At 40.9% G+C, this 12476-nt stretch overlaps 1 protein-coding gene across 1 annotated transcript; it reads left to right on the forward strand.

The window, feature by feature from the left end:
- Positions 1-1070: 1070 nt before the first annotated feature.
- LOC118220908 (jupiter microtubule associated homolog 1-like) lies at positions 1071-11008 on the forward strand. The gene is made up of 5 exons (XM_035405356.1): positions 1071-1335; positions 3034-3176; positions 7106-7215; positions 7917-7944; positions 8395-11008. The coding sequence occupies exons 1-5, from the start codon at positions 1280-1282 to the stop codon at positions 8529-8531; spliced, it is 474 nt and encodes a 157-aa protein (XP_035261247.1). The 5' UTR covers positions 1071-1279; the 3' UTR covers positions 8532-11008.
- Positions 11009-12476: the final 1468 nt, after the last annotated feature.

Raw genomic sequence — 12476 nt, forward strand, 5'->3', positions numbered from 1 at the left:
ATTGGAATAGATGATGTTATGTGTTAGCCACAGTGACACAGCCTGATTTACTGGGCTTAGGCACCACCCAAGCCTCTTTTTGAGCCAGGTGAAACCATGCCGACTGTTTTACACATAACAAGGATTAATTTAGCTTTTTTTTTTTTTTACACCCTTGATCTGTTTAGCGGTACCTTGTTTAACACTTGATTTTGTGTTACACCTCTGTTTTCTAAAACCATGTGAATGTGACTTCACAGCTCTGTTCAGCAGACTCATTTGGTAGGAACACAAAAATTAATAATGCTGAGTCGCCTTGCTATTTCTTGCCTGTTGTTCTCCCAGAAACGGCTGGCCTATCATGAGGGGGGAGACTTTACTCTTCAGAGAGAAATTCACCGTCTAATAGATACTCTACAGTCCCCTCCTGAAATGTGCAGATGCTTGCAGGACATTTTTTGTCTGTCTTTTGCAGAAAAGGAGAACACTTGTTCTGGATTACTGGCCAACTAAGGGCAATGGATGTATCCACATATCATGAAACATTGGTGACCCCATACTGGACACTATAACATGGGTGGATGTAGAATTGGTCCCCTGTAAAGCAGTTAGCACTGGAAAATTGCTTGGAATAGCCTAGAATAGTTTTTCTCCAAAGAAACAATCATGTTTTACACATGTAACGCACAGATTTTGCAGGGCATGACTCACCGATACTATTTAATGTGAGCAATAGCAAGGGGATGGAAGTAAGGGGAAAAAATGGAGCCGGATATTTAAGGATGATTGAAGTCTTAAAGAGCACGATTTGGTGTAGTAAATAGGAGTTACAGATCCCAAAGCTCAAAGACGAGACTGATAATGCCAAAAAAGATTTAGTTTGTGAACGTAAATATTAAGATCACCGTGAATATAAACAAGGAAATTAAACTATTTCTAATCAAAGGGGAAAACATAGCTTTAGTTTTTAATTAGGCAATTAATTGTGTAAAACCGTTACGTTTTCCTCCCAAGCGATCAGTGAAAAAATGACTTGCAATGTCGGAACTCCTATCAGAGGCAAGATTGAGTCACTAGCCAATGGAAATAGAGTAGAAATACTTAGCCCGCGACTGTGGGTGGGAGTAACGTACCGACGACATTCCCTCGCGCAGCAAAGTGCTCGATTCAATCAAAGCCGGGCGGAGTGTCTTAGTATGAAACGGTGAGGTGCGAAACTATAGTTAGTGGCAAAAGTAACGTTGAAGCAAGCAGCTAGCTATAAAGATTCACATTTTTACGGATTTACGTGACAATAAAAATGACAACGACTACCAATTTCCAAGGCATGGAACCAGGAGCAAAAAGTAGCTCAAGGTAAATGTAAAAAATAGCTAGCAAGCTACCTTGCTTGCGGCACCGCGACAAACAAAAGAAAAATGGAATCCCTTTTGAGCTGTACGATATATCGCGACTTGTGACTGTTGGGTACCAAATCAAATGCCACGACTGTTTTCTAGTTAGCCTACTAATATGATAGAACATGAGGTATCGGTTTGTTTTTGAATTGACAATTTGCTAGTTAGCAACCCACATTGTCTTTAGCGAAGCAGTTAGCATTTTTATTGCAGTGAAATATTTAGCCACTGTGTTATCGGTAACGTTAACCAACTAGATATAGTTATGATTCGTGTGCAGTAGGCTTGTTTAGCTTGAATAAGATATGTATTTGGTGATAATAGCTAGCTAGTGCTAACGAGCTTGCTCATTGTTGACAGAAGCAATTTAGCTAGCTAGCTATCAAACGTTCTCCCTCATAGCCAAATTAGCTAACGTTAGATAATATAATGTTAACTTGGCTAGATTGCGTCCTACTCCAGTGTTACCCATATAGACTGTTGAAAAATACCAATCCTCAGAGCTGGATAACTAATCTCATTTTGGCATGCCGCTAACTAGCTGGCCTGCTGTCAACTCGTATTCATTGTCGTGGTCATGAACCAGTTAAATGATATTTGATAAGTTAAATTTTAAGATGCGATATAGAAAATAACGTTATAGTCTATGTAGCTAGACTAGTCAATATCGTTACGTTATCATTCCCAGTATAACGGATAACGCTTGCATGCTAACCGGGATGCTCAGCTAATGTTAGCTAGCTGAGTATTTGCTATATGGGTGGGGTCATTTTTAATTTATTGTCGTAGGTAGCTAATTGTAGACTAGCACTTATGTTCGAAATGAGTTTGCCTACCTATTCGGAGCATCGCCTTGCAGTAGCGTTCAAACCAACACAGTGATGTTCACCATGTTTAGCTAACGGTGGTATATTTCAAGCAACTGTATCGAAATGCACGTATCGTTAGTAATTTTATTGTTTCTCGATAAGGCTATAAGCGTGAGCGACGGAAATTTGAGTCTTGTTGGTATCACATGGGAACATCTGACAACAACATCTAGCTAACGTTAATCTAGATTTATATATAGGTGTGGGCAGCGTTAGCTCGAAACTATACTCTTACTCTGGCTGGGGAGAATTTTTTTCATCAACGTTACCGATCCAGAAAGAATGTATCTGGGGGGTTCAGTGGTTTCCAGACTGTATCCATTTCCCAACAGCGAAAGCTACCAGTTAGCTAACTTCAGGGGAAAATGCCCGTTCCATACCAAATACACGAGAAACTCTAATTGTTTTTTATGCTCATCGTTTTTTATGCTCAGCTAAACTGAGACTACTTTATCTGCGTTCTAATTGTTGTTCACTTTACATTCATTAGGTGGCGTATTTTATTTCGACGTTGGTAATGTACGTGTGTGTCTTCGTCAGCATGAACGCAGAACGTGGGGAGTGGGGACAGTAGTGACGGGCCTTGATATAATGCTGAGCTCATCCTGCTTGCAGATAGGATTCATAAAATTGCCAGACCATTTGTTTGGTGCCGCAGGCCTTCAGGGCTAACGCATGAGTTTGATAGCGGTGTGCTAGTCTGCACGTCTTGATTTATTCAACTGTGTGTGCTGTGAGAAGTCGTTTTGATTGTGTGTAGTCTGCTGATGACCACTGGCCTTCCGCAGGGTACTGCAACCCCCGGGCGGTGGCTCCAACATTTCCTTTGGGACAGATGAGGATAAGGCTGTCACACGCAAGAACAGGACTGCCTCCAACATCTTCGCTGAGCCTGAAGATCCCCACGCCCATCGGAGGAACAATCCACCTGGTAACTCTGACTTCACCACAGTGCTCTACTTTCAGTTGTATCTCCTACAGTGCACTATACGGTGTCCAGAGGTCTCTCCCCGTGATCTCGCCTCCTTTCCGTTCGATTAAAGCAAATGTGCCATGTCATTGTAACTACTGCGTGTCAAGTCCACTAATTACATTTCTTCCTGGACCAATTTTAAGGTAGCACCAACCTTGAAGCTCTGTAGAATTTCTGATCAAACAACTTCCTCCTATACTTGGGATGCTGTGCCCATCCCCTACACAGAAGGGAAGCTGATTGGCTCGGGGATCCCAGATGAGCCAGGATTCTACATATAGGCGCTTGACTGACAGGGCCTGTGATATCCCACTCCTCTGTCATGTATTTTATAGAATGTGAAGCACCCACGTTGTGTAATGTTCGTTTCGTGGTTCCGAGTGAAATTTAGGGACGGCTCAGTTATTGTGAGTGTTGTGGAAAATGTGTCGCCTCCTGAGACTAGATGTCTGGCTATGACAAAATGCTGAGGTCATTTTCCAGTCATTTAAACCAAGCTGTCTGTTTCAGTCGCCCCCTAGTGATACCTGAATTTTCACTCAAAACCTTTTTTCCCATTGGACACCATTCATGCTTGAAAGCAAATTAAAATTATATGTTCATGTTCAATCTATGCTATATATATGTATATTTATACTTTTTTAAACATTATTATTTCAGAGCTCAGATTTTTTCCCCAGCAAGCAGACAAAAGTATAGATGTTTTTATTTCCCAAAGAATTATCTGACTTCTCTTTGTACCCTTGTTGGCAACTGCACTTGTGTGTTGAGCGTGGAGTGCTGAGCTTTTGTGGCAGTTTACTAAGCCTTTTTTGGCTTACAGATTTGGTGCCTGCATAACTGTGAATCATCACTGCAGATAATGTTAACCTACGTACACTGTAATCAGTTACTAAGTAGCGACTGTAACTAGCTAGGTTTAAAACGAAAACATCTGTGATGCAGCCACAAACTGAACAATACAGCAGACACTCATTTGAAAGAAAAAAACAAACAAACATTTTTCTTCTGCCTATATAGTGTGTTTCACAGTAACCTTACTGAATGTCTCAAGGTGTTTTTCATTGGCTCATTCACTGAGCTTGTGACCTAGCCTTGTGTTCACATGATTGCCATGCATTTTCCTCGTTGTGCATGTGACTAGACAGTAGGCATGTGACCAAGGTTGCAACTGAGCATGTACCGTGAGCGAAACTATTACACTTCCTGGTGCCCTATTGGCATTGCCGTCCCTATATATTATATGCTCTAAGAATTAAACTCCCATTTCATATTATGTTTAAAGTGCTCAGACATTTGTAGATGTGTGTCATATGTCATAGCTTGGCTTTGTGTTAAGTCTAGAAAGACCCTTAGCATTTACGTAGTAGTGTATATTCACTCCCATTGTCTACGCACTGACAGATCTGTTGGACTGTGCTGCTATAAAGACAGACGGTTCCAAGCTGGGTTTCATTGTATATCAGGGTCTTGTAATTGCTTCAGTGTGTTGGACTCTTGATGAGGTTTGCAGTGCATTCTTAAGTACTGCTGCAGTGATGAAGAGTAATGGCATACCATCACACATTTCCACAGAGGAAACGCAGGATATGAGTTTAACCTTGTACGTGTGCTCCTTAGCTATAGTGAGCACCATAATTCATTGGACAGTGACACGTTTTGTTATTTTGGTTCTGTACTCTTAACACTTTGAGTTTGAAAGGATACAATAACAATGAGGCTGATTGTGGGCTTTAATTTGAGGGTATTTTCATCCATTACATTACATTACAGGCATTTAGCAGACGCTCTTATCCAGAGCGACTTACACAACTTTTACACAGCATTTTACATTGTATCCATTTATACAGCTGGATATATACTGAAGCAATGCAGGTTAAGTACCTTGCTCAAGGGTACAACGGCAGTGTCCTTACCCGGGATTCGAACCTGTGACCTTTCGGTTACAAACCCAGTTCCTTACCCACTGTGCTACACTCCGTCCATATCGGATGAACCGTTTAGAAATGACAGCACCTTTTGTACATGGTCCCCGGTCCCCCCCATTTTAAGGTACTACAAGTATTTATTGAATTGGCTTCACAGATGTGTTTCGTTAGGAAGGTGTATTCATTTGTGTCGTTCGTGAATGCAGAAGAGAGCTGCTGATGTCGAGTCTTGATTCTAGACTTTGCAATTGCCTTTGGAGATTGTTGTTGGGGTGTGACAACATGAGGAAGACAGCAGTGTCGATGCAAATTAAGCTGGCCGTCATAAGGCTCAGAAATGAAAATCAGTCAATCAGGAACAATGCAAAAACCCTGGGCATGCCCAAGTCAACAGTTTGGTTCATCATTAACAAGAAAAAAACAACTGGTGAACTAAGTGTCAAAAGTCCCCATAGACCGAGGAAGACCACTGTAGTGGATGACCGGAGAATACTCTCTATGGTGAAGAAAACCCCCCTGACAACAGCCCAACAGATCAAAAACACTCTCCTGGATGCAGGTGTAGATGTATCAAAGTCTAGCATACGTAGAAGACTACACCAGCAGGACTACTGAGGGTACACTACAAGATGCAAACCACTGATAAGCCTGAAGAACAGAAAGGCGAGATTACAGTTTGCTAAAAAGCACCTAAAAGAGCCCCAAGAGTTCTGGAACAAAGTCTTGTGGACAGATGAGACAAAGATTAACATGTACCAGAGAGATGGAAAGAGGAAAGTGGAGAAAAAAAGGAAATTCCCATGATCCAAAGCATACCAAATCATCCGTGAAACATGGTGGAGGGGGTGTTATGGCTTGGGCCTGTATGGCTGCCAGTGGAACGGGCTCACTTGTCTTCATCGCTGATGTGACTGCAGACAGAAGTAGAACAATGAATTCTGAAGTCTACAGAAATATTTTATCTGCTCATATAAAACCAAATGCCTCAACTCATTGGACGGCACTTCATCATGCAACAAGACAATGACCCGAAACATACTGCTAGAGCAACAAAGTGGTTTTTGACGGCCAAAAAGTGGAAAATCCTTGACTGTCCGAGTCAATCACTAGATCTGAATCCAATTGAACATGCATTTTACATGCTGAAGAGGAGACTGAAGGCAAAAAGTCCCCAAAACAAGCAGGAACTGAAGAAGGCTGCAGTACAGGTCTGGCAGAGCACCACCTGGGAAGATACCCAGCATCTGGTGATGTCTATGCGTCGCAGACTTCAAGCAGTCATTGCGTGCAAAGGATATGCAACCAAATAGTAAAAATCATTACTTTTTTCTACATTATGTTAAACTGTCCCAATATTTTTTGATGCCCGAAAATGGGGGGGACTATGTACAAATGGTTCTATAATTTCAAAACGGTTCATCCGATATGTATGAAAACGCCCTCAAATTAAAACTGACAGTCTGCACATCAACCTCATTGTATCCTTTCAAACTCAAAGTGCTAGAGTACAGAAGCAAAATAACAAAAAATGTATCACTGTCCAATGAATTATGGTGCTCACTGTATGTGGGCCAGATGCAAAATGAAAGCTGTAAGTCTCATAGCATGTGTCTGATAAAGGTGAACAGTCCTAGTGAAGTCTATATTTAGTCACAATGGCCGGTAATTCTTTGAAGTGCCTAAAATAATACTAGCCTCTTCCTGCTTTGTTTTGCTCGACCCTGTTTCAGTTTGTAGAGGTAATAGGCCCACACGTTGTATCAGCAAAAACACATTTTTAACTGCGAGACCTTGATTTAGGACAGTGTTTCAGACGGTACACACGTCTGAAAAATCAAGAGTGGTATTTCAGTACTGAAAGACTGTAGGCTCAGTGCATGTTGGTTTTTTTTCTTTCTGTTGTCATCCGTGCAGATGGATCCTTTTAAATGTGCAGTGTGCTTGTGTCTGTCTCTGCAGGAGGAAAGCCCACTGGTATCTTGTGTGGAGAACCTTCGGCCCCACTCAGAAGATGCCATGCCCAGCCTGTTGTGCAGAACAATTCTGTGTCTGAGGAGGCCATCACTGGGGTAGGATTCGGGGAGGGCTGTCTAGTAGCAGGTCGTTCATCATTGCACTTTGTGCGCCGGGCCGGAAGGAATCACGCAAAGAAGGTTTTAATGTTTGTGGTGTTCACTGACATCTGAAAGCTGACAGCACGCTGTACTGTTTTTAATGTTTTGGTGTTCAAAATCTGAAAATAGCACGGAGATCTGGTGAGAGTTCGTTCTCAGTTTTTCTTTAAGAACGTGGATCATAATCTCAGATGTCCCGTTAGTCCTGTTAGCCAAGTGTGCTTGATTATTGAAGCAGAAATGGCTTCTCTTTCTGTGAAGAGGTCAGTTTCCATAAATTAGTGAGTATTTTTCTCAGCCCCCAGCATCTCTGCATTGATTTCCTTGACTATGTGATAACTTTCTGATGTATACTGAACCAATCACTGTGGCTAAGGTGGACCACAAGGTAGACCAAATTAATAAACATTTTCTTCTGCTGAAAAGCAATTTACAAATCGGCCACTCTGGTACAAATAAGGTTCTGAGTAAATGTTAGAAAGTTAATCCAGTACAGTAGCTAGCAAATTGACTAAAATGACCGGTGTTAGCGGTGTTTTAGTGCAGTCTATTAGTGTTCACCCTGGAGTCTCCTTGAATTATTTACAAGTACAATAAGGAAGAATGAATTTATTTTAAGCATTATTGTTACAATAACACTTTTTCTGTTTTTGCAGGATGGAGACCAAGAGAAGCCAAATACTGGTCAGTGGCAATTCTCAATTTCTGTTGCTCTATAGCACCCTTGAACATAACTCATGTTAGCCTATAGCACATTTTAACATAATTCACGTTAGCATATAGCACCCTTGAACATAACCCATGCGAACTGATAGCACACTATCAGTGCAAAATTGTAATGCGCACTCTCCTAAGGAAATGGCTGCCATGTATTAGCGTGCATGTAAATGGCTCCTGCTGTGGTTCTCTGTTGGGAGGCACATAAACTCAGTAAATTTCACGTGGTGGTTGTAGTCAGCTCAGTTTTCTGGTGTGTCAGTCACTACAGTTTGGGAGCATCACTGCATGCAATCCTCTCCACCATTTGCATCGCTTCTGCCTCTTGACATACTGCCGTTTAAGTGGCATGGCAGAAACCTCAGAGCTGCGTCTTCTCGGCGCGAGTGACGCGTGTTCTTTGTTCGATGCTCTCAGACAACGCCGAGGAGCCCGAGGTTGTGCAGGAGTCCGGCGAGGGGCCCCCACAGCCGTCCGCCCCCTCATCGTCTGTGGGGGGGCCGCCCGGCCGGAGAAACCCGCCTGGGGGCAAGTCCAGCCTCATCCTGGGTTGAGCTTGCTGTCCTTCATCTTCCTCATCCTAAATTTTTTTTTTTTTTTTTTTTAAACAAATCTTCTCTTCGCCCCTCTGTGTGTGAGCCATAGAATTCTGTCCTCCTGTCCATTGTTTTTATACAATGTTTTTTTAAATTATTATTATTATTTTAAATGTGTCTTTTGACAGAAGCACTTTATGTAGCTCCTCTGTTTAGCCCCTCATGTAGTGTATCAGGCCTGCTGGAAAAGGCATGAGGTTTGGTCGTCTTCATTCTTCCCTGGAGAAAATAATCAAAAACATTTTGTTACGTGGAATCTATAAATACAATAAAGACTGACACAAAGTCGTAGCTTTTGCTCCACGGTCATTGTTGAGAAACTGCATGTATGTCTCCTATGTATGTCTTGCCGTGGTTGATGGAACTAAATTTCTCTGCTGGAAACTGTTATGCTGGAAAAGCCTTTGGGTGTCGATTTGGTTCAAAATCGAAAATCTTCTCTTGCTGATTAGGTCACTAGGTAGTGATGTGATGAAGCAACCGTACAAAGCATTTTGTTTTTGGTGGCGGATACTTGGCGTGTGACATGGTGTGCGTTTTATGCTTTACATTGAAATGGCCATGTAGGGCAGAGGTCTCCCACTGTGGTCCTGGAGATATGCCAGTTTTTTTTTATGTCTCCTTGTTTCTGGAAGAGCTGGACCATCTGTCAACCCTTAACACTGAACCCAATCACTGGGAGCATGAGCAACTTTAGACACCATGACATTTGTCCTTATTGTTCACAAAAAAAACCTGATGGAGGCACAACAGTCATCTACTAAGGTTATTTTGGTTGTCCGTGCGGATGTCTTTGCTCTAGTCAGTTTGTGTGAACAAACCTTAAACTGCATGCGTGTAAATGAAACCTTGGAGTGAAGCGGGAAATCTTCACCACCACGGTTGGAGGCCATTGGTGTCGGTGTGTTTAAATGTCCACAGGGGGGTGCTCTTCTGTCAATCAACCTTGTTTTTTCAAGTTCTCTTCTAAACTAAATTAGATTTAAGCCAAGATTCAATCCTTTCTTTGTGGACTTAAAACCCACTTTTATATTTCATCAAACGCACAGTATATAGTGTTTTAAAACTGTATTTAAGTTCTTTTTTTATTCCATCTAATCTTACTGTACTTTGTAACAGTTTACTGGTTCTTATTTCTAAGGGGCAGCCTTAGGAACCTAAACATTAGTGTATTTTATGCACTATGCTGTAACTGTTAGGGGAAACCATAAAAGTGACCTTATGACAGGATAGGGATGCGTATCACTTATGACATCACTTTTGGCTCCATTTTACCATTGCTGTACTGTTTCAATCCAGGCCTTTCGTATTTGTGTACTTTGATTGTTTGCAGAGAGACTGTTTTAAACACATTAACATTTTATCTGTATGTTATTGCCGTTTCTTTGTACAAAACCTACCAAAGGCCTTTTCATATTTTGCATTTTTGTTACTTCTTTCTGTAGACATAGCCTTAGACGAGTTGCATTTTTATTAACAAGTTGTACTATGTATAACCATAAATTTGTTTATTGTTTCTTTATTTTAAAATCTTTGGTAACATGGCATTCATGGATTGAAATAAGGTTAAACGTGAGACCAGTGTTAGTGTAAATATGGATTTCTGCTTGACAGGTGTATGGCGTACAGAAGTGCATAGATCTCCAGGCTTGCTACTCATTCTGCTGACTTTACTATGATCTTTTATTTTTTAATACAGTTATTATTGTTTTTGGCTTGCCTGGTGTCCTTAACCTGGGTAATCTGCATAGTTTGTAGTTGATAAAAAGCCATTAGTAGTTTAGAAAATGCAAATTAAAAAATACATAGCAGAAAGACTGGTAGTGCAGTGTTTTGTTAAAAAGTTACTTGACAGTTTTGAGTCTGCCCAGGTTCAGTGTTAAGAGCCGAGTATCGGAGAGGTGACGACGGGCTGGAGTGGCAGAGGGTTTGTGGGAGCGGTTCTGTGCGTATGGGGGATGGGTGTGCACAGAAAGCATTCAGGTGTTGGGGTGCCCAGTATTCGGCTGGCTAAAAGTGGACTACAAGAGGAAATGTGCCGAAGAGATGAGCATTGTGTAATTGGCAGTATTGCTTACAGCAAGGAGAAAAGGGCCACAAATTGTGCAAACTTGCATTTGCAGGAACATTGACAATTGGAACTTGACACCGACAATTAGGTACTGGCTTTTGCAAAAACAAAAGATCACTGAAGCATGCTGGAAATATGTTTTTGATAAAGGCGTTTGACTTTAAAGTTCAGGTTTAACTTTAAGGGTCCTCTGATTGTTCTGCTGTTCATGCTTGTGTTTGCAGCTGATGTTCTCAAACAGTAAGTGCAACATCTTGGTGTTTTTCATTTTTGATTGAACACCCTCAAGTTATTTGAACTTTGTACACCAATTCTAAATGTTAATTGTTGAAATTGTGGAATAAAAGTGTTTTTTTTAAATATATATATATAACCTTGTACTCCTATTAATGAGCAATACCTTTTTTTGTTCATGTCTGGTTACTTACTTAATTGCATAAATTTATCTACAGTACTAATGTGAATATTTTTGGGGTTGTGGTCGGAGATTGTGAAATTTCATTCACAAAATGTGTTGGAAATGTAGCCGGAACAAGCACGCTGATGCAAGCAAATACCAGTTTGAGGTAGTTGACGACTGGTGTGACAGCAAAAATTTTGTGGATTGTACTTTTTGTTCCTCTAGTGATTGTGAATAGCTCACATTCTCATTTCCCTCCACTGGTGACCTATATCGTCTTGCATCAAATTCCAAAACTTGGTTCTAACCTATCAGGCAACTGAAGGTAAAGCTCCATTGTATCTTTGAATTATCATCAGACCATTCACACCTACCAGGGGCCTCATTTATAAAAATGTTGTTAGATTTATACTTGAACTTGGTCTTAAGATCAGTTCCGACGGTGTGCTTACGTTTGATTCATAAAAGATACTGAGCATAAAAAACCTTGCTTATGTAGGTTCTAAGAAGCCCATTTGTAACTTACGCACCTGTGATCTATAAATCTTAAATTAACTTAAAATTGATGGCACCTGAACGTGCCTTTCAATCAGTGATTTCCCCTTATATAATGCTAGCACAAATGAGGGTTTAGTCAGGAATTACCATGGACCAAAAGAGAAAAGCAAACTTTTTGGAAGATCATCATGCGCAAAAAAGTCATTCCGGTCTCTGAAAACTCTCTCCCTTCTAAAAGCACGGTTTTCAGTGTCTTCCAATAATGCAAGAACAGCCATGGTTACTTTTTTCTAATTTGACACTATTTATAGAACATCACATCCTGTTTTTAATGCAAAACACCTTGTGTCTGGCAATTAATTCCTCACACCTTTAATTGATCATTCCTATCAAATTTTTCATAAAGCTAATGCACACCACAGGCTTGGATGCATACTTCCCAAACTGCAATACCCCTACATAATCAGCAGGAAAATCACTAGTGTCAAGTCTAGACTTTGCTTAGAGAAACTCATTTCCACGTCAAAGTAAGGTTTTATAAATAACTACTTGTACGTGGTTTTCTGATCAAAATTGATCGTAAGTCCGTTCTATAAATGAGGCCCCAGATTTCCATTCTACTGCTGGGTGCCTGGCTCCTCTCCTCATGTGCCTTCACTTCTCCGTCTCTTCTCCTGGTGACGAAATGAGCATCCCGCTGCAGTAAGGACAGCAGAAACCATGCCCGTCTTTTGACACAGACCGCAAACCAACCTCTTCAGATTGCAGCATGGTTTCGCCGACACATTTTAAATTCCCTTTCTTTTTCTTTCTCTGGATTTCATTTTGTTTAATGCTATCGGTATGACTGTAAGGATAGGTCATTTGTCTAGTCATACCTTTTTTTGGTAACAGTACAAATTGTTATTTGTTATGTTGGCATTGCACTAATAAA

The sequence above is a fragment of the Anguilla anguilla genome, chromosome 2 (genome assembly GCF_013347855.1).
Source record: "Anguilla anguilla isolate fAngAng1 chromosome 2, fAngAng1.pri, whole genome shotgun sequence".
In the NCBI taxonomy this organism is placed as follows: domain Eukaryota; kingdom Metazoa; phylum Chordata; class Actinopteri; order Anguilliformes; family Anguillidae; genus Anguilla; species Anguilla anguilla.

What these genes read in the sequence shown, in the direction of transcription:
- LOC118220908 (XM_035405356.1), top strand. Translation starts at nt 1,280, where the DNA reads ATGACAACGACTACCAATTTCCAAGGCATGGAACCAGGAGCAAAAAGT. An exon ending in CTGAGGAGGCCATCACTGGG is followed by an intron (nt 7,216 to 7,916) that starts GTAGGATTCGGG and finishes CTGTTTTTGCAG; the next exon opens with GATGGAGACCAAGAGAAGCC. An exon ending in CCAAGAGAAGCCAAATACTG is followed by an intron (nt 7,945 to 8,394) that starts GTCAGTGGCAAT and finishes CGATGCTCTCAG; the next exon opens with ACAACGCCGAGGAGCCCGAG.